A 23,157-nucleotide genomic window follows, 5' to 3' on the forward strand; every position below is an offset into this window, starting at 1 on the left:
TTTTCAATTCTACCTGGAACTCAGTGAAATTTTCAATCTTAGACTCAGATTATTCTTCTACGTAGCTATTGTTTCTTCTCCCATCTGTTTCCTTGTCTCCTTCTGGAACTCCAAGTATTCACACGCCCTAGATCTATCCCCCAAGTCTTCATCTTTCCCCACATGGTTTCTCTTGCTTTGTATTTGGCTCTGATGTTCCAGCATCTCTTCTACTTTGCCTTGTGGGCAACTAATTCATGAAAGAAATCATCCTGGCCTCACGCTCTTCTACTGACTTTTGGGTTTTGTTTTTGTTTTGTTTTGTTTTGTTTTTGAAGATTTTATGTATTTATTCATAGGAGACCCAGAGAGAGGCAGAGACAGAGGCAGAGGGAGAAGCAGGATCCCTGCAGGGAGCCTGATGTGGGACTCAATCCCAGGACCTCAGTATCACAACCTGAATCAAAGGCAGACATACGACCATGGAGCCACCCAGATGCCCCTCATCTACTGACTTAAAAATTTAAGCTCAAGGGAGAAATTTTATGTTGTACCCAGATCACCTAGGTGTCCTGTCTTATTCAGTTGGGGCTGTGAGAACAAAAGGCCACAGATTGGCTTCTGAACAAGAAACATCTATTTCTCGAAGTTCTTAGGCTGGGAAGTCAGAGATCAGGTGCCAGCATGGCCTGTCCCAGGGGGGTCCTTTCCCTGGTTTGTAGATGGCTCTCTCCCTTCCTTCTCACTGTGTCCTCACATTGGAAAAACAAAGCAAATGAGCAAATGAACAAATAAAAAAGCAGAAATAGACCCATAAATAAAGAACAAACTGGTGGTTGCCACAGGGGAGGTGTGGGGGATGGGCAAAAAGGGATGAAGGGGAGTGGGAGATCCAGGCTTTCTGTTATGGAATGAGTAGGTCATGAGAATAAAAGACACAGCATTGGGAACACAGTCAATGATACTATAATAGCACTGCAGGTGACAGAGGGTAGCCACGCTTGCAGTGCACATAGCACAACGTACAGACTTGTGCACAGATGTACATAAATTGTTTTTGTGCTGCCTTTTCTCAACTATTCTTTTTTAAGTATGCAGACAACTGCACTTACATACATTTTTTTAGGATTTTCAAACTTCCTGACAAAAAAAGCAGAAATTAGCAATGTGAAGCTTTTGTGTTTTCCTTATTGGAAACCTGGTTGGAGCCAGTATAGATGAGAGTAACAGTGACAGTAAAACAAATATTTCATTGAAAGGAATCTGCAACTGCTAGACCTATCTGTTATTTGCTATAGTTTCTAGCTTTTTCTGAATGAATCCACTCTATTAAGAAGAATGCAAACCAGCTACAATACCTGTGAATGACAAAACGTTAGTCATCTGAACACATTCTTGTAAGAAAACTTCAGATCTGACTAATCTGGTTCTGACACTCTCCCACTGATGAAAAAGTGCTGGTGTTCTCTTTTCATAGGAAGTAACATTTATTTGTTATAGTTTATAGAAAGTAGTACATATTTTTTATATGTAATGCTTCAAACCTTTGTTTATTATAAGGCCTAAGACCAGGGATTCTTAAGCATCTTTAGGGAGCATAAGAATCCCCAGGTGGTTTGTTAAATACACAAATCCCTGAGCCCCACCCCCACAGAGCCAAAGCTAGGGTATAGGCACAGAAGGGCAGAAGTTCAAGGCCCACAGACTCCTGGAGGAACACTGCATCAGATGCTGCAGAAATGGCAAAGACTATAACCAATCTTATTTCATCTGGGTTGTGTCTCAGTCAAGAAATCACGAAGCAAATAAAATGAACAGCAACACACAAAAGAGGTGCTAAAAATAATTAAACAACATAGTTTTTAAAAGGTTTGATCTTGGGTGCCTGGGTGGCTCAGTCAGTTGAGCATCTGCCCTGGACTTGTGTCTCGGTCCCCTGGGTCCTGGGATGGAGCCTCCCATAGGGCTCCCTGCTCTGTGGGGGGCCAGCTTCTCCCTCTCCCTCTGCCTGTCACCCCCCTTGCTTGTGCTCTCTCTCTCTCACTCTTTCTCTGTCAAATGAATAAAATCTTTAAATAAATAAATGGTTAAATCTTTCTAGCAAGCAAAGAAACAAAATAAAAGTCATGCCATAATAATGTACCACTGTGGTGTGTTGACAATGGGTAATGCTGTGCAAGTGTGGGGACAGGAAGTATATGGGAGTGCTCTGCTTTCTGCTCAATTTTGCTGTGATCTTAAACTTGCTCTACTAAAGTTTACTGAAAATTAAAAATTAAAAAATCATACCATTTTCATTTACTAAAAAAGCAAATATTTTTAATGTATAATACTAAAATGTATGTCGAAATTAAAAATGCACAGTTGGCCCTTCCTGATACATCTTTCTGGGACATGATCCATCAAAATACATTCATAATGTTCATAACCTTTGATCCAGTAACTCTAACTGTTGAAATTAATCCTAAGGGAAATAATAACAAAAATGACAAAAATGTATACCCAAAAATATCTTCCTAGTAAGATATACCAAGTATTTTCCAAGGTATCTGTACATTATTACGCAACCAATGAGAAGTTCATGGAGAGCTTTTAAAAATAAGAGAAAATATGGGACGCCTGGTGGTTCAGTGGTTGAGCGTCTGCCTTTGGCTCAGGGCATGATCCCACATCTGGGGATCGAGTCCCACATCAGGGTCCCTGCAAAGAGCCTGCTTCTCCCTCTGTCTATGCCTCTTCCTCTCTCTCTGTGTCCTCGTGAATAAATAAATAAAATCTTTTAAAAAAAAAGAGAGAGAAAATGTGTACAATTTAATATCATGCAAAAAGAAAGGGTAAAAATAAATATTCAGCATGATTCCAGCTATGTATAAGATACACATAAATACTAGAATATTAACATTTTGTTACTCTCTAGAGTGGGATTATGTTTGCTTTCTCTTTTTGTATATTTTCCACAAAGGCCTTATTTTTATAACCAGGAAATAGTGTGTGTGTTTTAATGCTTACAAATAAGAAAAGTCTATTGAACTTTCAAAATTCTTAAGCAGATGAATAAGATATTGTATTAGAAGTGCTTTCTTTGAATAATACAGAAAAGAATTACATCAACACTTAATGCAATATTCATGTTACTGAAAAGTTATGTGAAAACAAAAGGTATTAGAGAATTCTATGGTGAAGCCTTGGAAAAACAAACCCTCTATACAGTCAGTGATGTTCCCTAGTTTGTCATTTGAAACAATGTATCAAAGTGATGTGCTTACTGTAAAAAGGTTACATCCCTACTCTATCACTGACACTCCATTATTGTCAATTCCACAAACTATTTTCTGCATGCCCACCATGTGCTATGTCCCAGGCCTGCCTTCTTTTTCTTTTCTTTTCTTTTTTTTTTTTTTTTTAGATTTTATTTATTTATTCATGAAAGACACAGAAAGAGAGAGAGGCAGAGACATAGGCAGAGGGAGAAGCAGGCACCCTGTGGGGAGCCTGATGCAGGACTCCATCCCAGGACCCTGGGATAATGACCTGAGCCAAAGGCAGACACTCAACCACTGAGCCACCCAGGTGTCCCCCAGGCCTGCCTTCAAAGAGGAAACTCGGCTGCGGCAGCAAAGACTACAGAGTGGTAAGTAAGTCCATGGCCTAAAACCATACAATAATGTTTCACAGAGCACAGACACTTGGGAAAAGTGATATCCCTAGTCTTCATTTATTTTTTTCTAAGATAGGCCTATCTTTACAAAATCTCCCTTCCCAAGGACAGTAGGAAACGGCGCTCCCATAGGAGCCCCATAGCACTACATCATGCTGTGTACAGAAAGGTGATGTGGACCCATGCCTCCCCACCCACAACCTCGCCTACCCAGACAAGCTAGTATCACCTAGGAATGACCAGAAAAGAAACAGCTCTGCTTGTTTCTCCTTCTCTAACTCTTCCCAGATTTGTGAGGACTTGGAAAAGAAAGTGTAACTCCGGTATCACCTGAAGAAAGGCCCAACTACAATGGAGCAGGGCCTCATAATGTAGTAGTTCCCTATATGACTTTTTCATCTTCACAGTAGGTCTTAAAACTTCCCAGAGTTCCAGCCTTATATCAAACTGCCTTCTTGGCATTTCCATATGGACATTCAAGGGGTCCCTAAAATTTGTCAAGTCCTCGACAAAGTGTCTGCCTCCAACGTGCCAGATGTCCTGCCCAGCCTACTTCCAAAACAGACCCAGAACCCATCCACTTCCCCCCATGTCCACCGTGACTTCCCTTATCCTAATCACCTCGCCCCTGTATTGCCATGGCAGCCCCAACCCATCTCCCTGCTTCCATTCTTGCTCCCCTACAACCCCTTCCCCATGTAGTAGCCAGGGTGATCTTTTTGAAACACAAATCAGTCTGTAAGCAACAGGAGGGCAAGGGTTTTTATCTGTTTCATTCACTAATGTGTTCCCAGCACCAAGGTTTGAATTAAGTTCCTCTGCTTAAAATTAAATAATGCTTCCCATTTCCAAACTCCAAACTTCCCATCATAACTTTCAAGGCTTAAAGATCAGGTCCTATTCCCACACATCCCACCCACTTGCCCCACTCATTCCATGACTCTCTAATCCCATTGGTTCTTTTTCTGCTCCTCAAATATGCCAAGCTTCTTTCTGTTTATGGCCTTGGAACCTTCAGCTTCCTCTCTCTGGAATGTTCTCTGCCCTGTGTGTCTCCCCCAGTACACACAACACCACCGTGGCTTGGCTGGCCCCTTCTGTCACTCAAGTCTCAGTTCACATGTTACCTAACCCACTCTCTTCCTGAAATAACCCCACAATCACGTTCCTTCATCCTATCTTACCAGAGCACAGGACTGAGGCTGAAATTATTTTGGTTACTTAGTGTTTACTGGCTATAAACCCTACTAGACCGTGCAGCAGGCCTAAGAGCAGGGGCCTTGCATGTCTGGGTCCCTACGGTAGCCCGGGTGCTGCTAACAATGCCTGGGTCCCAAAGGAGATCAATGAATTTAGCTCCATGTTCTAGGACTTGGTCTTCCATATTCAAGTCTCAGAGATTATATTTAGCCAGGCCCCAGACAGAGGTGATCAGGTCCTCAAAGGTGGACTTGGACAAGCTAAAATATATTAGAGACAAGAGCAGACAACAGAACACCAATTTATTAATTCACACTGAAAAACCTCTATCAACAGAACTGAACAAATACTCAAATTGCATTCAACTCACTGTCTTCTCTCCCTAGGGTCAAGGCATGACAAGCCACATCTAGTGGGTAGACTTAACACAAAATGAATTTTGATAATGTGATGGTTAATTATATGTCAACTTGACCAGGCCATGGGATGCCCAGATAACTGGTTAAACATTATTTCTGGGTGCGTTTGTGAGGGTATTTCCAGAAGTAATTAGCACTTGAACTAGTACATGTCCTTCCCAAAGCGGGTAGTTATCATTCAATCCTTTGAGAGCCATGGTGGAAAGAAAGGGGGAAGGTGGCATTCCCATTCTTCCTGAGCTGGGACATCCATATTTTCCTGCCTTCAGCACTTGTGGTGCTCAGGTCTTCAGATATGGACTAAAGTCTACACTATCAGCTTTCTGGATCCTAGGCCTGAGGGCTATACCACTGGCTTTCCTGGGTTTCCAGCCTGCAGATGGCATATGATAGGACGCCTCAGTCTCCATAATCATGTGAGCCAATACCTTATAAGTAATAAATAAATAACCTATTGGTTCTGTTCTCTGGAGTATCCTGACTAATACAGATGATAATCACCAAAGTCCCTCTGCTGATAAACCTGTTCCAATGGGACAAGATCACAGCTGCAGGCTGAAATTCCTGTTTAGGTAAAATATATGAAGTCTGGCCACCTAGACTCTCTTTGCTTACAGTGCTAGATGCACACTGAACCAAGTTCCCATATGTTTATCGAACTGTATATTAACTTGATTGTCCACACCTCTGCTGTGACATGATAATAAGGCCCAACTCCTCATTACCACTTGAGTTCAGAAAACTCTCCAGTAGTGGCCCATTTGCAAATTATTAAACTAGCAATATGTACAATCAAGTTAATAGGTGAAGGATTGAGACAGTTCCCATAACCTAACTAGGTCGAAGCCACCCCAAGCCTGAGAGACATTATGAAGCCTGAGCACGTGAAAACCAGGAGCAGATCTGCCAATTCCAACCAGCAAGGTAGCAAACTCCACTGCCTGGCTCCCCAAAGTCTAAAGACACAGGAAAACCCTCAGGGGACATGGGGGTCTCAACCCCTTGCCAAGTCATCAAAGTGTCATGGAAGGGGAAGCTTACCACCAACAAAAGAACCATGGACTGATTATCAGGAGTTGGCATCCAGGGATTGATAAAAGCTTAAAGACAGTACAGATAATCTAGACATGTATAATTCATAGTTGACCACATTACCTCTTCTAAATTTATAATGATGACGATTATTTGTGGAATGTTTCCAAGGAATAAATAATTGATAATATACTCTACATCATTAGGCAAACTGCCAAAGGAGACAATGGGTGGAGATGCATTAAAAACAATAGATTCTTTCATTCAACATTTATCAAGCACCTACTGTGTACTAACACACAGGAGTCATCTGTTTTGACATTGGAATCTGCTGGGCAGATAATCAGAGTTTTGGAAGGGCCATGGTCCTCAGGGCATTTGATTATAAAACATTTTTTGAGTTCCTACTATGTGCTAGACAGTGTGGTAGGTGCTAAAAATAGAAAAATTAAGATTCAGTTCTGGCTCTTAAGGATCACATAGGCTAGTGGTCAGACGATATATTTTACTTTTCTTCCTGTGTACTATGGTCAGAGCCACATGACAGAGAATCATAAAGACTTATCAAGGGATGCCCAGGTGGCTCAGTGGTTGAGTATCTGCCTTCGGCACAGGGCGTTGATCCCAGGGCCCCAGGATCAAGTCTCATATTGAGTCCCACATCAGGCTCCCTGCAGGGACCCTGTTTCTCCCTCTGCCTATGTCTCTCTGTATATCTCTATATATATATATATTTCATGAATAAATAAATAAAACTCTTTTAAAAAAAGACTTATCAAGGTAAATTTGCCAAATTATAGTATTAACATACCTTAATTCAAATAGCTCTATTAGGAGCCAAGAGTGAACTTTACATCTTGATATGGCTACAGCTTTAGTTTGATGATACAAAATCATCTACAGGGACAGATTTTAACAAAACAAATACCCAATAAAATGTTATTTATTGAACTGAAAAACAAATGTAAACCAGCAATAAGAATAATTTTAAACAGGCAGTTCACTAAAGAAATTCATTAAGAATTTGGGATCCCTGGGTGGCGCAGCGGTTTGGCGCCTGCCTTTGGCCCAGTGTGCGATCCTGGAGACCCAGGATCGAATCCCACATCAGGCTCCCGGTGCATGGAGCCTGCTTCTCCCTCTGCCTGTGTCTCTGCCTCTCTCTCTCTCTCTCTCTGTGACTATCATAAATAAATAAAAAAAAAATTTTTTAAAACTTAAAAAAAAAAAAGAATCTAAAGACGAGGGGCACCAGGGTGGCTCAGTGGGTGAGCATCTGCCTTTGGCTCAGGGTGTGATCCCAGGGTCTTGGGATGGAGTCTCACATCAGGCTCCCTTCAGGGAGCCTGCTTCTCCCTCTGCCTGTGTCTCTGCCTCTCTCTGTGTCTATCATGAATAAATAAATAAAACATTTTTTTAAAACAAAGAATCTAAAGACAAGAGGGCACCTGGGTGGCCCAGTCAGTTAAACGTCTGAATCTTGATTTCAGCTCAGGTTATGATCTCACAGTCCTGGGATCGAGCCCTGCATTGGGCATCACACTCAGTAGGGAGTCTGCCTGAGATTCTCTCTCTCCCTCTCCCTCTGCTCCTCCTCCTCATGCTCTCTCTCTCTCTCTCTCTCAAACAAATAAATCTTAAAAAAAAAGAGTTTAAAGACAAAGGGCACATGGCTGGCATAGTTGGGAAAGCATGAGACTCTTGATCTTGGGGTCGTGAGTTCAAGCCCATTAGGCATAGAGCCTACTTTAAAAAAAAAAAGAATCTACAGACAAAAATACATCTCTCACATCATTTAAATACAGTTTGAATATCTTCACACCTCTTTTCTTTAAATATGCAAATATTGCCTTTGCATAATACCCACATCCCAATTTTATACTACTTATAAATAAAGACTTCCTTTTAGTACTTTTAAAATTTTAATCTACACCATGATTTTACTTTAACAAATTCTGGCTACAATGTGGCAATTCTGATATGTCATCAAGCATCCTAATTTTAGTTATGTGTGGGTAAACATACTTAGGCTCATAATATATGTAAAGCCATATAATTAGTGTTTCATACTGGAATCTATTAAATTTCCAAATTTCCTTCTGTTACTTTATAATGATATATAGTTATTACCAGTTATAAAAAGTAAATGCTCATACATGCAAAGTATGTTTTTATCAGAATCAGATTTTACTGTTTTTCCTCTCTATAACGGAAATCATTTCATTTGCAAAACCACAAATCCAAAAATATATGTAAATGGAAAAGAGTGCTGTCTGATTCAGGCAAGAATAATCATTCCATACAACGTGTTTCAGATGGAAAAACAGCAGAATTGAAATTACTTTAAAACTCACTACATAATAAATTGCCCAAAAATCACATTTTAAAAACACACCTTAAGAAAAAGAATTAGCGGGCAGCCCCGGTGGCGCAGCGGTTTAGCACTGCCTGCAGCCCGGGGTGTGATCCTGGAGACCTGGGATCGAGTCCCACATCAGGCTCGCTGCATGGAGCCTGCTTTCCCTCTGCCTGTGTCTCTGCCTCTCTCTCTGTGTCTCTATGAATAAATAAATAAAATCTTTAAAAAAAAGAAAAGAAAAGAAAAAGAATTAGCAAAACCAACATGACTGATGACTGGATTCGCAGGAATGTTTGCTAATAACTGTAATGAAGCAGTTTAATGACCTTGCATCAAAGGAATGAAGAGGCAGGAGAGAACTCAGTGAGAACTAAAGCCAGAATTCCCTATTTTCATGAAGAAATTCTTCCTGAAGGGGTAGAAATACTGAGAAAGCAAAGAATAGTTGAAAACCACTCCTGATCATGATTGAGAGTTGGCTATGTAAGATGAGATTTCTAGAAGAGCTTCCAAGAAGAAAAGTAGAAAAGAAAAGGAAAACATTTTTGGATTTTAACAATCTGGGTTTAGTCTTAGCACTGCCACTTACTGGTCTTGAGATCTCAGACAAGTACCTTCACTTCCCTGGACTTTGGATGCCTCATCTGAGAAGGTTGCAGTCTGTACAGATGACCTTAGGGTTTCTTCTTCTCTTTCTGCTACCAGCAAATCGGCAACTGGCTTCACTATGAATTGGGCATTTATTCACTTAATAAGCATTCATGGCATTTTGCTCCAAACGCTGTGCTGGACAATGCATAGATGAGTTGGACAAGGTTTCTTTCTTTTTGAGGAGTTCACAATCTATTGGGGAAACTGACTTGTAGAGAAACAATGCCAGTCCTATTCATTAAATGCTGAGGTAACAGTGGCAAGTGCTGGGTGCACAGGATACCTTCAGGGAAAGGGAATTGGAAGCAAAGGAGGAGCTGGCAGGGAGGTCTTCCTAAATTAAAAAAACTATTAAATAGCATTGTGGGCTCCACTGAGCTTGGAAATGATATGTTTTAAAATGGTTCTGATCATTGGATTAGTACATAGCAGCTACCGAAGAGGAAATTATTCCCTGGACCTCACAGTTGCAGCCAAGACACTATTACTTTTTATGATGACAGCAAAAATTAAGTCCAGGGTTTTCTTGTTTTCCCTTTTTAAAGATTTTTTTTAAAATTTTACTTATTATTTTAAGTAAGCTTTATGCCCAACATGGGGCTTAAACTCATGACCATGAGATCAAAAGTCACATGCTCCACCAACTGACCCAGCCAGATGCCCCAAGTCCAGAATTTTCTAAGGACACGGTTACATTCTATGCTTTTACCTGAGAACAGTACTGCCAGAATAGGTTGGCTCCAGTCTACAGTCTGTCCTCCACCCACATGAGCAGAGGGAGCCTAGCTGAGTACCTCCAGGGAAATGCTGGGCGTGGAAAGAAAGAAAAGGTCACACTATTTTCTAGCATGAAACAGAAGGATGTTTGTTATTTTTTTATGAAACACTTCTTTGCCATTGGTTAAAGGGATGGGAATGTGAGAATCATGATTTATCCCCAACAGCTTTGATTTTATCCATCTCCTTCTCTAGATTTGGGTACAGCAAGGATATCAGTCCCCTAATATATCTCTGCCCCTTTCCAAAATTGAAATCTCTAAATTGGGGTTCCTCAGTTTGGCAAAGGTGCCAACTTGGGGTTGGCAAGTTATTCACCCTCTGGGATACTTCAGCACACAAAAAGAAAATTGGAAAGATCATTCTAAATACCAATATCACCTTTCAAAAACATGTATAGTATCTATAGCAATCTTTTAAACTTCCTATGCTCTTCTGATATCATTTGAGTTCTCTGGTTACAGGCAATGGAAAACTGACTTTGGGGGAAAAATGGGATTTAGTGAAAGGATTAGGGAAGAGAGGCACACAACCAATAGGGAAGCTGGGGATCCAGACTGAAAAGGACATAAAGGATGTTTCCTAGAGGCTAGGCAGCAGGAACACTGGCCAGTATCCGCAGGCACAGCTGCTGCAGGGAAGATGCTCCAAGCATTTCCACTCTTTGGATCAGTCTGCTCAGGTTTCAAGTTCCAGGGAGTGAGAGTCTCAATTCTCTGGCCTAATTTATGGGTTCCAATTCTCCCTAGCTAAAAAGGTGATACAGCACCTGATAAACAGCCATCCAATCTGTAACCAATGGAAGAAAGGTAAACACCAAAAGGAAATCAACTTTCTTTTTTTTTTTTTAAAGATTTTATTTACTTATTCGTGAGAGACAGAGAGAAGGCAAAGACATAGGCAGAGGGAGAAGCAGGCTCCCCATTGGGAGCCTGATGTGGGACTCGATCCTGGAACTCCAGGATCGTACCCTGGGCCACCCAGGCATCCCAGAAATCAAGTTTCTAACCAAAAGAAATTGGAGGGGGGCCTAGGTGGCTCAGTCAGTTAAATGCCTGACTCTTAGCTTCAGCTCAGGTCATGATCTCATGGTCATGAGATGGAGCACCATGACGGGCTCCATGCCAGGTGTGGAACCTGTTTAAGATTTTCTCTTTCCCTCTCTTTCTGTCTCTCCCCCCTTCTCTCCCCTTCTAAAAAAAAAGAAAGAAAGAAAGAAAGAAAGAAAGAAAGAAAGAAAGAAAGAAAGAAAGAAAGAAAGAAAGAAATTGGAGTGGATGTCCTCAGACACCAAAACAACAAAGATACGCTACATCTCCTGAATAACAATCATATAATCCTTTTCTTTAAACAACGTAAGAAGTACAGACATTTTAGAACCCTGAAGACAAATGTATTTTAACTAGGGTGCAATTACAAGTGAAGCCCTGTTCTTGGTAAAGGTACATGAGAATCTCAATGAACAGTGAAAGCTGGTAACCTCATGTGGTTCATCAGGACCTCATTTAGGTATAAACTAAGTGAGAATTATCACAAAAGGAAATTAATTATGCACACAGTAGCCATGAAAGTGTTGGGATAGCTATATTAATATCAGATAAAATCAGGGGGATCCCAGGTGGCTCAGCGGTTTAGCGCCGCCTTCTGCCCAGGGCCTGACCTGGAGACCCGGGATCGAGTCCCACGTTGGGCTCCCTGTGTGGAACCTGCTTCTCCCTCTGCCTGTGTCTCTGCCTCTCTCTCTGTCTCTTGGAATAAATAAATAAAATCTTTTAAAAAAATCGGATAAAATCAAATTTAAGATAAGAAATATTAGAAAGAGACAACTTATTTTTTAAGATTTTATATATTTATTTGAAAGAGAGAGAGAGAACACTAGCAGGGGGAGCAGCAGAGGAGAGGGAGAAGCAGATTCCCCACTGAGCAGGGAGCCTGACACAGGGCTCAATCCCAGGGCTCTAGGATCATGACCTGAGCCAAAGGCAGACACTTAACTGACTGAGCCACCCAGGTGCCCGGAAAGAGACACATTTTATAATGATTAAGAGGTCAGTATGTCATTATGAATGTATATGCACCAAATAAAAGAACCCCAAAACACTTGAAACAAAAACAGAATTGAAAGAAAAAAAAGATAATTCAACAGTAAGAGTTGGAGACTTAAATAATTGATAGAACAAAAGTTTCAATAAATTTAAAGAGATCAAAAATATAAAAAGTATGTTCTCAGCCCTCATGGAATTAAACTAGAGCTCCACAAAAGAAATAAATTTTGATAAATCCCAAACTTCTGGAAATTAAACAACACACTTATAAATAACACACAAGCCAGACAAGAGGAAATTTAAAATATTTTCAACTAAATAAAAACTCAAACACAACATACCAAAATTCATGGGAAGCAGCTAAAGCAGTGCTTAGAGAACACTATATGACTTTAAACACCATTATCAGAAAAGACTAAAAATCTCAAACCAATTACCTAAGTTTCAACCTTAAGAAACTAGAAAAAGAAAAGCAAACTAAATAAAAACAAGTAGGAAAAAAAAAAAAAGAAATCATATGGAGTTGAAACCAGTGAACTAGAAAACAGGAAAGCAATAGAAAAGAGATGAATAAAACCAGGAGTTGGTTCTCTGCAATGATTAACAACTCAGTGTGGTGAAGATAGCAATTCTCCCCAAATTCATCTATACATTCAAAGCAATTTTTGTCAAAATTTCAGTAGGCCTGCAACTAAGAGATTTACTTTCATCAGTTTGTATCACATAATTCTTCCATGCTTAAATTTTTTCATAATTAATATAATTATATAATTACCAAAAAGTTTCAGTTGGCTTTTCTACAGAAAATGATAAGCTGATCCTAAAATTTGTATGAAAATGCAAATGACCTAGAAAAGGCAAAACAATTTTGAAAAGGAAAACAAAATTGGAGGACTTAAGAGTACCTGATTTAAAAATGTACTGTTAAGCTAGAAATTAAGGCAATGGTATAGGAAAACCATGCAGATCAATAGAATCCAGAAAGAAACCGTTATATTTTATGGTCAGCTGATTTTTGACAAAGGGACAACTGAGAAGATTTTCCTTGAGCACTCAGGCGAAAAAAGAACTTAGACCTTTATTTCACTTTTTACAGGAAGATAAAATAGATCTATAGACCTAAATGTAAGAAATAAAACTAAAACTTTAATGTTTTAGGAACACATAGGAGAAAATCTTTGGTACATGGGTTAATCAAACAACTCTTAAGACACAATACTAAAAGTACAAACCATAAAAGAAAAAACTGGTAAGCTAAAGTTCATTAAAATCAAAAAAATGTTGTACTTCAAAAGATACCAGTAGGAAAATGAAAATATAAGCCACAGAAAGGGAGAAAATATTTGCAAATCACATAGATGACATGGGATTTGTATCTAGCCTATCTTAAGAACTTTTACAAATCAGTAATAAGACAAACAACCCAACTGAAAATAAGTTCTGGTATAGGCTACATTAAGCTAAGTGAATAATCCAGACACTAAAGGACAAATATTATATAGCATACCTAGGATAGGTGAATTCAGAGACAGAAAGTAAAGTAGAGGTTATCAGGAGCTGAGAGAGGTGTGGAATGGGGAATTATTGTTTAATGCAAACATTGTTTCTGTTTGTGATGATTAAAAAGTTTTGGAAGTGGCAAATGGTGTTGGTTGCATACAACAAAGTGAACATACTCAATGTCACTGAATTGTATACTTAGTGGCTAAAATGGTAAATATCTTGCCATAATTTAAAAACTAATTTTTAAAAAATGGGCAGAAGACGTAAGTAGACGTTTTTCACCAAAGCAGACGTACAAATGACCAATGAGCACATGAAAAGGTGCTCAGCATCATTAGTCATCAGGGAAATGCAAATTAAACTACAGTGAAATACGACTACACATCCACTGTAACGACTATAATCAAAGAGAGAGATAATACCAAGTGTTGACAAGGATGTGGAGAAACAAGAAATCTCACACATTGCTGATGAAATTGTAGAATCTCTATAGCCACTTTGGAAAATTATTTGGCTATGTCTTAAAAAGTTAAACATAAGCTACTTTAAGACCCAGCAATTCCACTCCTAGTAATTTACCCAAGAGAAATGAAAACATGTCCACACAGGCTTGTACACAAGTTTCATAGCAGCTTTACTCATAATAGCTAAAGCCGGGAGATAATCCAAATGCCCATCAATAAATGAACAGATAAGCAAGATGAGGTATATCCAAACAACAGGATACTACTCAAAAACAAAAGGAAATGAACTACAGGTATACCTTGCTTTATTGTTTTTTGCTTTATGGAGCTTCCCAGATACTGCATTTTCTACAAATTGAAGGTCTGTGGCAACCCTGCACTAAGCAGGTCTGCCACTGCCATTTTGCTAACAGCATTTGTTCACTTCATGTTTCTATGTCGCATTTGGGTAATCCTCACAATATTTCAAACTTTATTATTATTATTATTATTATTATTATATTTGTTCTGGAGATCTGTGATCAGTGACCTTTGATGTTACTGCCATGCTTGTTTTGGCACACCACAAACTGCACCCATATAAGACAGTGAACTTAATAAACATGCATATATTCTGACTGCTTCACCTACTAGCCATTCCTCCATCTTTCTCCCTTTCCTTGGGACACAATATTGAAATCAGGCCAATGAATAACCCTGCAATGGCCTCTAAATGTTCAAGGGAAAGGAAGAGTTGCACATCTTTCACTTTTTAAAATTTTTTTAAATTTATTTATTTGAGAGAGAGAGAGAGAGAGAGAGAGAGAGCGCATGAGTGGGAGGGGCAGAGGGAGAGGGAGAGAGGATCTCAAGCAGATTCCATGCTGAGTTCAGAGCCTGACATGGGGCTTGATCCCACAACCCTGAGATCATGACCTGAGGCAAAACCCAGAGTTGGACTCTTAACTGAATGTGCCACCCAGGCAGCCCAAATATCTCTCACTTTATTTTTTTAAGATTTTATTTATTTATTCATGACAGACACACAGAGAGAAAGAGAGAGAGAGAGGCAGAGACACAGGCAGAGGGAGAAGCAGGCTCCATACAGGGAGCCTGATGTGAGACTCGATCCCGGGTCTCCAGGATTAGGCCCTGGGCTGAAGGTGGCACTAAACCGCTGAGCCACCCGGGCTGCCCCTATCTCTCACTTTATTTTTTTTTTAAACATTTTATTTATTCATAGAGACACAGAGAGAGGCAGAGACACAGGCAGAGGGAGAAGCAGGCTCCATGCAGGGAGCCCAACACAGGACTCGATCCCGGGTCTCCAGGATCACACCCTGGGCTGAAGGCGGTGCTAAACCGCTGAGCCACCCGGGCTGCCCTCTATCTCTCACTTTAAATCAAAAGCTAGAAATGATAAAGCTTAATGAGAAAGGCATGTTCAGAGCCAAGATGAACTAAAGGCTAGGTCTCTTGTGTCAAAGAGTTAACCAAGTTGTGAACATAAAGGAAAAGTTTTTGAAGGAAATTGTAAGTGCTGCTCCAGTGAACACACAAATGATAAGAAAGCCAAACAGACTTGTTGCTGATCCAGAGAAAGCTTTAGTAATCTGGACAGAAGATCAAAACAGCTACAGCATTCCCATAAGCCAAAGAAAGCAGAATTCAGAGCAAGGCCCTGACTCTCTTTAATTCTATGAAAGCTGAGAGGTGAGGAAGCTGCAGAAGAAAAATCTGAAGCTAGCAGAGATTGGTTCATGACGTTTAAGGAAGAAAGCCATCTTCATAATATAAAAGTGCAACATGAAGCAGCAAGTGCTGATGTAGAAGCTGCAGCAAGTTATCTAGAAGATCTATGTAAGATAACAAATGAAGGTGGCTACACTAAACAACAGATTTCCAATGTAGATGGAACAGCCTTATATTGGAAGAAGACGCCATCTAGCACTTTAATAGCTGGACAGGAGAAGTCAATGCCTGGCTTCAAATCTTCAGTGGACAGGCTGACTGTCTTGTTAGGGGCTAATGCAGCTGGTGACCTGAAGTTGAAGCCAATGCTCACTTACCATGATGAAAATCCTGGGGCCCTTAAGAATTATAAGCCTACTCTTCCTGTGCTGTCCGTTAGTGGAACAAAGCCTGGATGACAGCACATCTGTTTACAACATGGTTTACTGAATATTTTGAACCCACTGTTAAGATCTGCTGCCCAGAAAAAAAAGATTCCTTTCAAAATATCACTGCTCACTGACAGCATACCTGGTCACTCAAGAACTCTGACGGGGAGGTACAATGAGATAAATGTTGTTTTCATGCCTGCTCACCACCACATCCATTCTGCAGCCATGGATCAAGGAGTACTTTCAAGTCTTTCAAGTTTCAAGTCTTACTATCTAAGGAGTACATTTCACAAAGCTACAGCTACCAGGGATCAGGATTCCTTCTGGAAATCCCCCTGGAAAGGATTCACCATTCTACATGCTGTAAAGAACATTCATGATTCATGGGAAGAAGTCAAAATATCAACATTAGCAGGAACTTGAAAGAAGTTGATTATAACCCTAATGGATGACTTTGAGGGGTTCAAGACCTCAGGGAAGGAAGTAACCGCAGATGTGGTGAGAATAGCAAGAGAACTGGAATTAGAAGTGGAGCATGCAGATGGGACTGAATTGCTGTAATCTCCTGATAAAACACGAAGAGCTGCTTCTTATGGACGAGCAAAGAAAGTGGTTTCTTGAAATGCGGTCTACTCCTAGTAAAGATGCTGTGAAGACTATTGAAATGACAACAAAAAATTCAGAATAGGTAGTTGATAAGACTTTTGAAAGAAGTTCTACTATGGGTAAAATAGTATCAACACCATCGTATGCTATGGAGAAATTGTTCACAAAACAAGAACCAATTAATGGAGCAAACTTTTATTGATTGATTGATTGATCTTATTGTCTTATTTTTAAGAAATTGCCCCAGTCGCCCCAACTTCACCAACCACCACCCTGACCAGTCAGCAGCCATCAACATAGAGGCAAGACCCTCCATAAGCAAAATGATTACGATTCACTGGAGACTCAGATGATGGTTAGCACTTTGAAGCAATAAGGTATTTTTATTTATTTATTTTAATTTTTCATTTTTTCTAAGTAAGCTCCATGCCCAGCATGGAGCCCAATAGTGGTTTTTGTTGTTGCCATTGTTTTTAAATTTTTATGTATTTGAGAGAGAGAGAGAGAGAGAGAGAGAGAGAGAGAGAGAGAACGAGCATGAGTGCAGGGGAAGAGAGGGGAGAGGGACAAGCAGACTCCACGTTGAACAGGGAGCCTGATGTGAGGTTCATCCCCAAGACCCTGGGATCATGGCCTGAGCCAAAGGCAGATGCTTAACTGACTGAGCCACCCAGGCACCTCCAATAAAGTGTTTTTAAATTAAGGTAAGTACATTCTCTTGATATAATGCTACTGTATGCTTAATAGATTACAGCATAGTATAAACATAACTTTTACATGCACTGGGAAGCCAAAACATTCATTTGACTTGCTGTATTGCAATATTTGCTTTATTGTGGTGATCTGGAACCAAACCTGTAATATCTCTGAGGTATGCCTGCACTGACATGTGCTAGAACATAGCTAAACCTCAAAAAGACTATCCGAGGTGAAAAAAGTCAGTTGCAAAAGACTTCATATTATAAAACTGGAATGCCCAGAAAAGACACATTTAGAGACAGAAAGCAGATCAGTGGTTGGGCCTTGCTTGGGTAGAAGTTCTGACTGCAGACAGAACTATACAAATTTCGGGGGTGATGGAAATGTTCTACAATTAAATTATGTTGATGGTTGCACAATTCTATACATTTTCTAAAAATATTGAATTATATACTTACACTGGGTAGATTTTTGTGCCTTATAAATCATACCTCAATAAAGCTGTTAAGAAAATGAATAAACACACTTTGACACTGAAAAAAATGAGGCTTAATTTCAGGAAGCATAATTCAGATACAATCTCTATGAGTGGGAACAAAGGTTTTCCTTAATCTATCCAGATACCTTTTATTTATATATATTTAAAAATTACATGTGAAGGATATTACCACTGTTCAGTAATGAAAGCCCAAGCCCTAAATGATCTTATTACGCTTCTGAACTAAACTGTGTGGTCTCTGTGATTATTCAATAAATAGCAGATTTACAAACTTTAAAAATTAGACAATATTGGCTTTTTATTGGGCTCATTTCAGAGAAAAAAAATAAAGCAATAAAAGGAAAGTCTGAGAAGCAATTCAAATTCCTAAATTGTTTGAGTAATAAACTGTATTATATATATAATCATTATGGCCTAGAAACATTTCATCTGAAGCAGCAAAGGCTGACCTAGTAATTGACTTAATAGCTATCTTCGACGATACGAAGGGTTTTACAGAGAAACTATTTGACTAGTTCTTCTCTTTCTCCATTGAGAGCCAAACAAAACAAAGTGATTTAATAGTCAGCAAGGTAAATTTAGATTAAACATAAATAACACTGACAGTAACTGATATCAAATACTGAAATAAATTTAATTAGGATATTTGCTCAAGCTTGTTTCCTTGGTGATCACTAGAATACACAAGACTGGAAAGCTCTGATGTGAATGCATTACTGCCTAGGAGGCAGGAACTTGACTTGCTGACCCCATGTGGGGAAGAGGAGCAGGTCTGCGAGGAGGAACGCGGCCCCCTGACTCTCACACACCTAACTCACCTCAATATCCCGATTGAGTTGTTTCACTATGGCAGTTATGTTTCTGATGTGCTCCTCCAAGAAAAGCCTGGCCAAGCGGTCACCTCCGCCTTTGTTTTGCATTTTCTGCAAACTGCTGACGATGTCGTCTTTAATCCGGAAGGCGTGCTCCACAAGGGCTGCAGTTGTTTTCTCGTGGCAGAGGATCCTATCTTCCAGTTGTTCCACTAGGCTTACAGATGAGTATGGTGCCATGGTCAGGGACTGGCTATGTCGGGGCATGGTTCTAACTCGCCTGTGGAAGGGAGCCACATTATTAGGGTTGTCAATTGGGAAAAGGTAATTTTCAAAGTCAGATTCAAAACTTCCCAAAGAAGGAAATGCAAATTATCTATCCCTACAAGCTAAATGGGGTTTGAGGCCGGGTTTCTGCCACAAAGAGTTTTCTCGGGGAGCCAGTTATCTTTAAACAGTGATACCCAGAGACTTAACTGTGCTGATAACAAGGCTCCATGGCCTCCAAAAGCAAGAGGCTGGTGGAACTGGACATACAGAGATATGCCCAATTCCAATATAAGCTTCTTAAGACCAAGCTTATTGGGGCACCTGCATAGCTCAGTTGGTTAAGTGTCCCAACTCTTGGGCAGCCCCAGTGGCTCAGCGGTTTAGTGCCACCTTCAGCCCAGGGCGTGATCCTGGAGACCCGGGATCGAGTCCACATCGAGTCCTGCATCGGGCTCCCTGCATGGAGCTTGCTTCTCCCTCTGCCTGTGTCTTTGCTTCTCTCTGTGTCTCTCTCATGAATAAATACATAAAATCTTAAAAAAAAAAAAGTGTCCCAACTCTTGATTTCAGCTCAGGTCATGATCTCAGGGCTGTGAAACAAAACGGAGCCCTAGTTTGGGTTCCACACTCAGTGGGGAGTCTGCTTCTTTCTCTCTCCCTCTCTGTCCCTCCTCCTGCCCCTCCCCCTATTCACAGATGCACAGGCTCTCTCTCTAAAATAAATAAATCTTTTTTTAAAAAAAAACACCTATTCACAAAGTCTCCTGACACGCCCTCCCCTCCATTCCCCTACAGCTGTTTTTTTTTAAACGATTGTTTTGTTTTTTTTAAATTTTTATTTATTTATGATAGTCACACAGAGAGAGAGAGAGGCAGAGACACAGGCAGAGGGAAAAGCAGGCTCCATGCACTGGGAGTCCGACGTGGGATTCGATCCCAGGTCTCCAGGATCACGCCCTGGGCCAAAGGCAGGCGCCAAACCGCTGCGCCACCCAGGGATCCCCCTACAGCTGTTTTTTAACATAACAACAAATTCAAATGCCTACAAGGGTCAAGCAGATGACATAAACAAATGATGCATATCATATTTGACAGGACAGGGAGGGGACCTTGGGGACCTGGAAAGGGCATTCCTCCACTAAAGCAGCCACAGTTTTGCTCCATCCATGAATGACCAATGGGGAATACAGGTCTATTCTTGCAGATTATCTCTTATTTCAAGAATAGTGGGAAATTCAGACTTGTATGTGAAATCATCTGATTTTTAAATGTTAACAAGTCATTTAAAAAGTATTTATGAGTCAGCAAATTGAACTCCAAAAAATATATATACAAAAAAAGAAGTATTTATGATAATGCAGGCCAAACAACATGCTTCCATGAGCCAGTTCTGGTCTATGGATCCCCAGTCTGCAACTTCTGATTTAAGAGGGTTAGTGGGACATTAGCCCCCAAGCATCCAGAGTTGCATTTTCCTAGTGACCAGAGGTACAGCTGTACTGTAGGGCTATTACAAAGTCTCCACTTATCATCACTGAGCAGATCCTACAAATTGGATGCTGGAGAGGGGCGCAACTGTACTTCTCTTGCCCTTGAACAAAATCATCCTTGGGTAATGTAACAGCCACAAGGCTTCATTTATAATAACCATCACACCCACTAGCAGCCCTCATGGGATTGGTGGAAAGGAAAAGTATACCTTAGATGCATATTTTCCATATATTATACCTTTCCTCGGTGACGAGAGAAGGAAATACAGTGCTCCGTTGGGCCATTTTCTTTTTAATAATTCACATCTGTGGGAAAAAAAAGCATTAAATTATTTAACAGTTTATATCTGGAATTTAAATGACATCTAAAGTTTATTATTAAATTACTAAGTGGATCGTATATTAATTCTGACATACTGATCAGTTATATTATTAAAGGTCTTATATCCTATACATGAAATAAACAGCAAATAAGGAGAAAAGGATCAAGAAAAATCAAAATTAATACTGCTAAGCCTTGGGGCACCTGGGTGGCTCAGCGGTTTAGAGCCTGCCTTCGGCCCACGGCGTGATCCTGGAGTCCTGGTCAAGTCCCACATCGGGCTCCCTGCATGGAGCCTGCTTCTCCCTCTGCCTGTGTGTCTGCCTCTCTCTCTCTCTCTCTCTCTCTCTCTGTCTCTCATGAATAAATAAATAAATAAATAAATAAATAAATAAATAAATAATCTTAAAAAAAATACTGCTAAGCCTTGTTAGATCAACGAGGACTCTTAAACAGATTTTTTTGAAGTTTCCTCCTCCCATAACTGCATTTCAAGCTTGAGAAACCACTTTTACAGAAACAAGATAGTTTAACAGGCTTATTCAATCATGTAAGGTAGAAAACTACCTTAGTAAATATGATCTCAGCAAATTTAGTAAATTCCTAGCAAATTAAGAGCACTTATTTCTAAATTCATCTTAAATCAATACGTAATCAACCGGATCTGATTCAGGAGAACCTATCTATCCACAAATAGAATAAGATTGATATTCATTAAAACTTTATTAAAAGATATCATCATTGCCATTTTATCTCGCCTATAAAGAGCATTTGGTCATCCTAACACATTAGAAATTGGAGCAAAACTGGAGAGTTTTTAAAATATTTCATCACTTAGGTTTCTCAATAGTGATGTTAATTGCCTTAAAATAATGAATGCCTAGTAACCGTGATCTGATTCAGTAATTAGGTCTCACTTAGATGCTAGATTCACAGAGCATTTCTGATTGAAACCATTGTTTTGGCACCAACTCTTCCAGTATGTTATTTTTAGAGTTTCAAAATGTGAACATTTCATTTTCCTAGACAAAAAACTTTGAATTTAAACAAATTACATTTAAGAAAAAAAAGTGATTCATGCCAAACAAGTGATGATGCCAAAGGAGTTCTTCAATTCTTAAGATAATAATCTCTGTCATTTAGACTACATGAAATTAGGCCAGTGTGGAAGACATTAAGATTTAGAATCATAGAATCTTTACCATTTTAAAGTTGGAATATACCTTAGTTGAGATATTAATCTATGGAATAACCCAGTCTAAGAAACATTTATCTGACATCTATTATGCAGCTGAGTAACCTAAATATATAAGACAAAATCCCAACCCCTCAGGGGCTTCACAGCCTACAGAGAAAGATAGATATATATCTCAGCCAAGCATGAAGCAATGGGATAAGCAGCTATGAACAAAAACACATGGGGAGGAAAGAAGGAGAGGCCTTTCTTTTTCCCAGGTAGCAGCTAGGTCAGGGAGGAGCTAATGAAAATGAGTAAGATTTCCACAAGTAGAAAACAGAAAGATTGTTCCACACCTTCTTTCCTCAACACTCCAACATCACCTCTACTTTCTAGGCTCTCAGCACACTCTGGCCTAGTTCATTCCTCCAGTTACATATGGTACCACTCCAGCCAATGCTAATCCTCCCCACTGCCACTCCACCTGCCACCGTCCTTGAATATGTCATGCACTCTTTTGCCTTCACGCCTCTGTTGGTGAGCTCTATGAGAAACACGCTTCTCATCCCTCCTGCCTAGAAAACTCCTATTCATCCTTTAAGGCCCCACCTGCCCTTCAATTCAATAAAATAGCTCCTTCATTTGTATTTCTTCAGCACTTTATATGTTTTTATACTACCTATTATACTGTTATTTTTAGCTGTTTAATAGTCTGTCTTCTCTATTAAACTACATGTTCCATAAGAGCACATTTCAAATCTTAATAGACATAGAGCTGACCCAGAACAGTCCATACATGTCTGCTAATGGGAGCATGACCTGCATTCCAATGTCAGAAATTGCGGCAATGAAGGCATTAGAGAATGTTTTGGTTAAAAAGCATAGTTCTTTACTAAGACTGCATCCCAAACAGCCACTTAATATAAGATTTATAAATGAATGGACACTTTTGGAATCCCTTTTTTTTAAAAAGGATTTTATTTACTTATTCATGAGAGACATAGGCAAAGGAAGAAGCAGGCTCCCTGTGAGAAGCCTGATGTGGGACTCAATCCCAGACCCCGGGATCAACACCTGAGTTGAAGGCAGATAC

At 39.9% G+C, this 23,157-nt stretch overlaps 1 protein-coding gene across 2 annotated transcripts in view; it reads right to left on the reverse strand.

Annotated features, from left to right (window-relative positions):
• Positions 1 to 23,157, reverse strand: part of FAM81A (family with sequence similarity 81 member A) — a 78,274-nt gene that overhangs the window by 38,804 nt on the left and 16,313 nt on the right. The window contains exons 2-3 of one of the 2 annotated variants that reach the window (XM_055320042.1): positions 20,804 to 20,871; positions 18,812 to 19,085 (exon numbers count right to left, since the gene is read on the reverse strand). In XM_055320042.1, the coding sequence (XP_055176017.1) occupies positions 18,812 to 19,085; positions 20,804 to 20,850 (321 nt within the window). In that variant the 5' untranslated portion in view covers positions 20,851 to 20,871. Of the gene's footprint in view, positions 1 to 18,811; positions 19,086 to 20,774; positions 20,872 to 23,157 lie in introns of both variants that reach the window. The other variant, XM_055320043.1, reaches the window with a different exon arrangement.

This window comes from Nyctereutes procyonoides, unplaced genomic scaffold (assembly GCF_905146905.1).
Source record: "Nyctereutes procyonoides isolate TBG_1078 unplaced genomic scaffold, NYPRO_anot_genome, whole genome shotgun sequence".
NCBI classification, from domain to species: domain Eukaryota; kingdom Metazoa; phylum Chordata; class Mammalia; order Carnivora; family Canidae; genus Nyctereutes; species Nyctereutes procyonoides.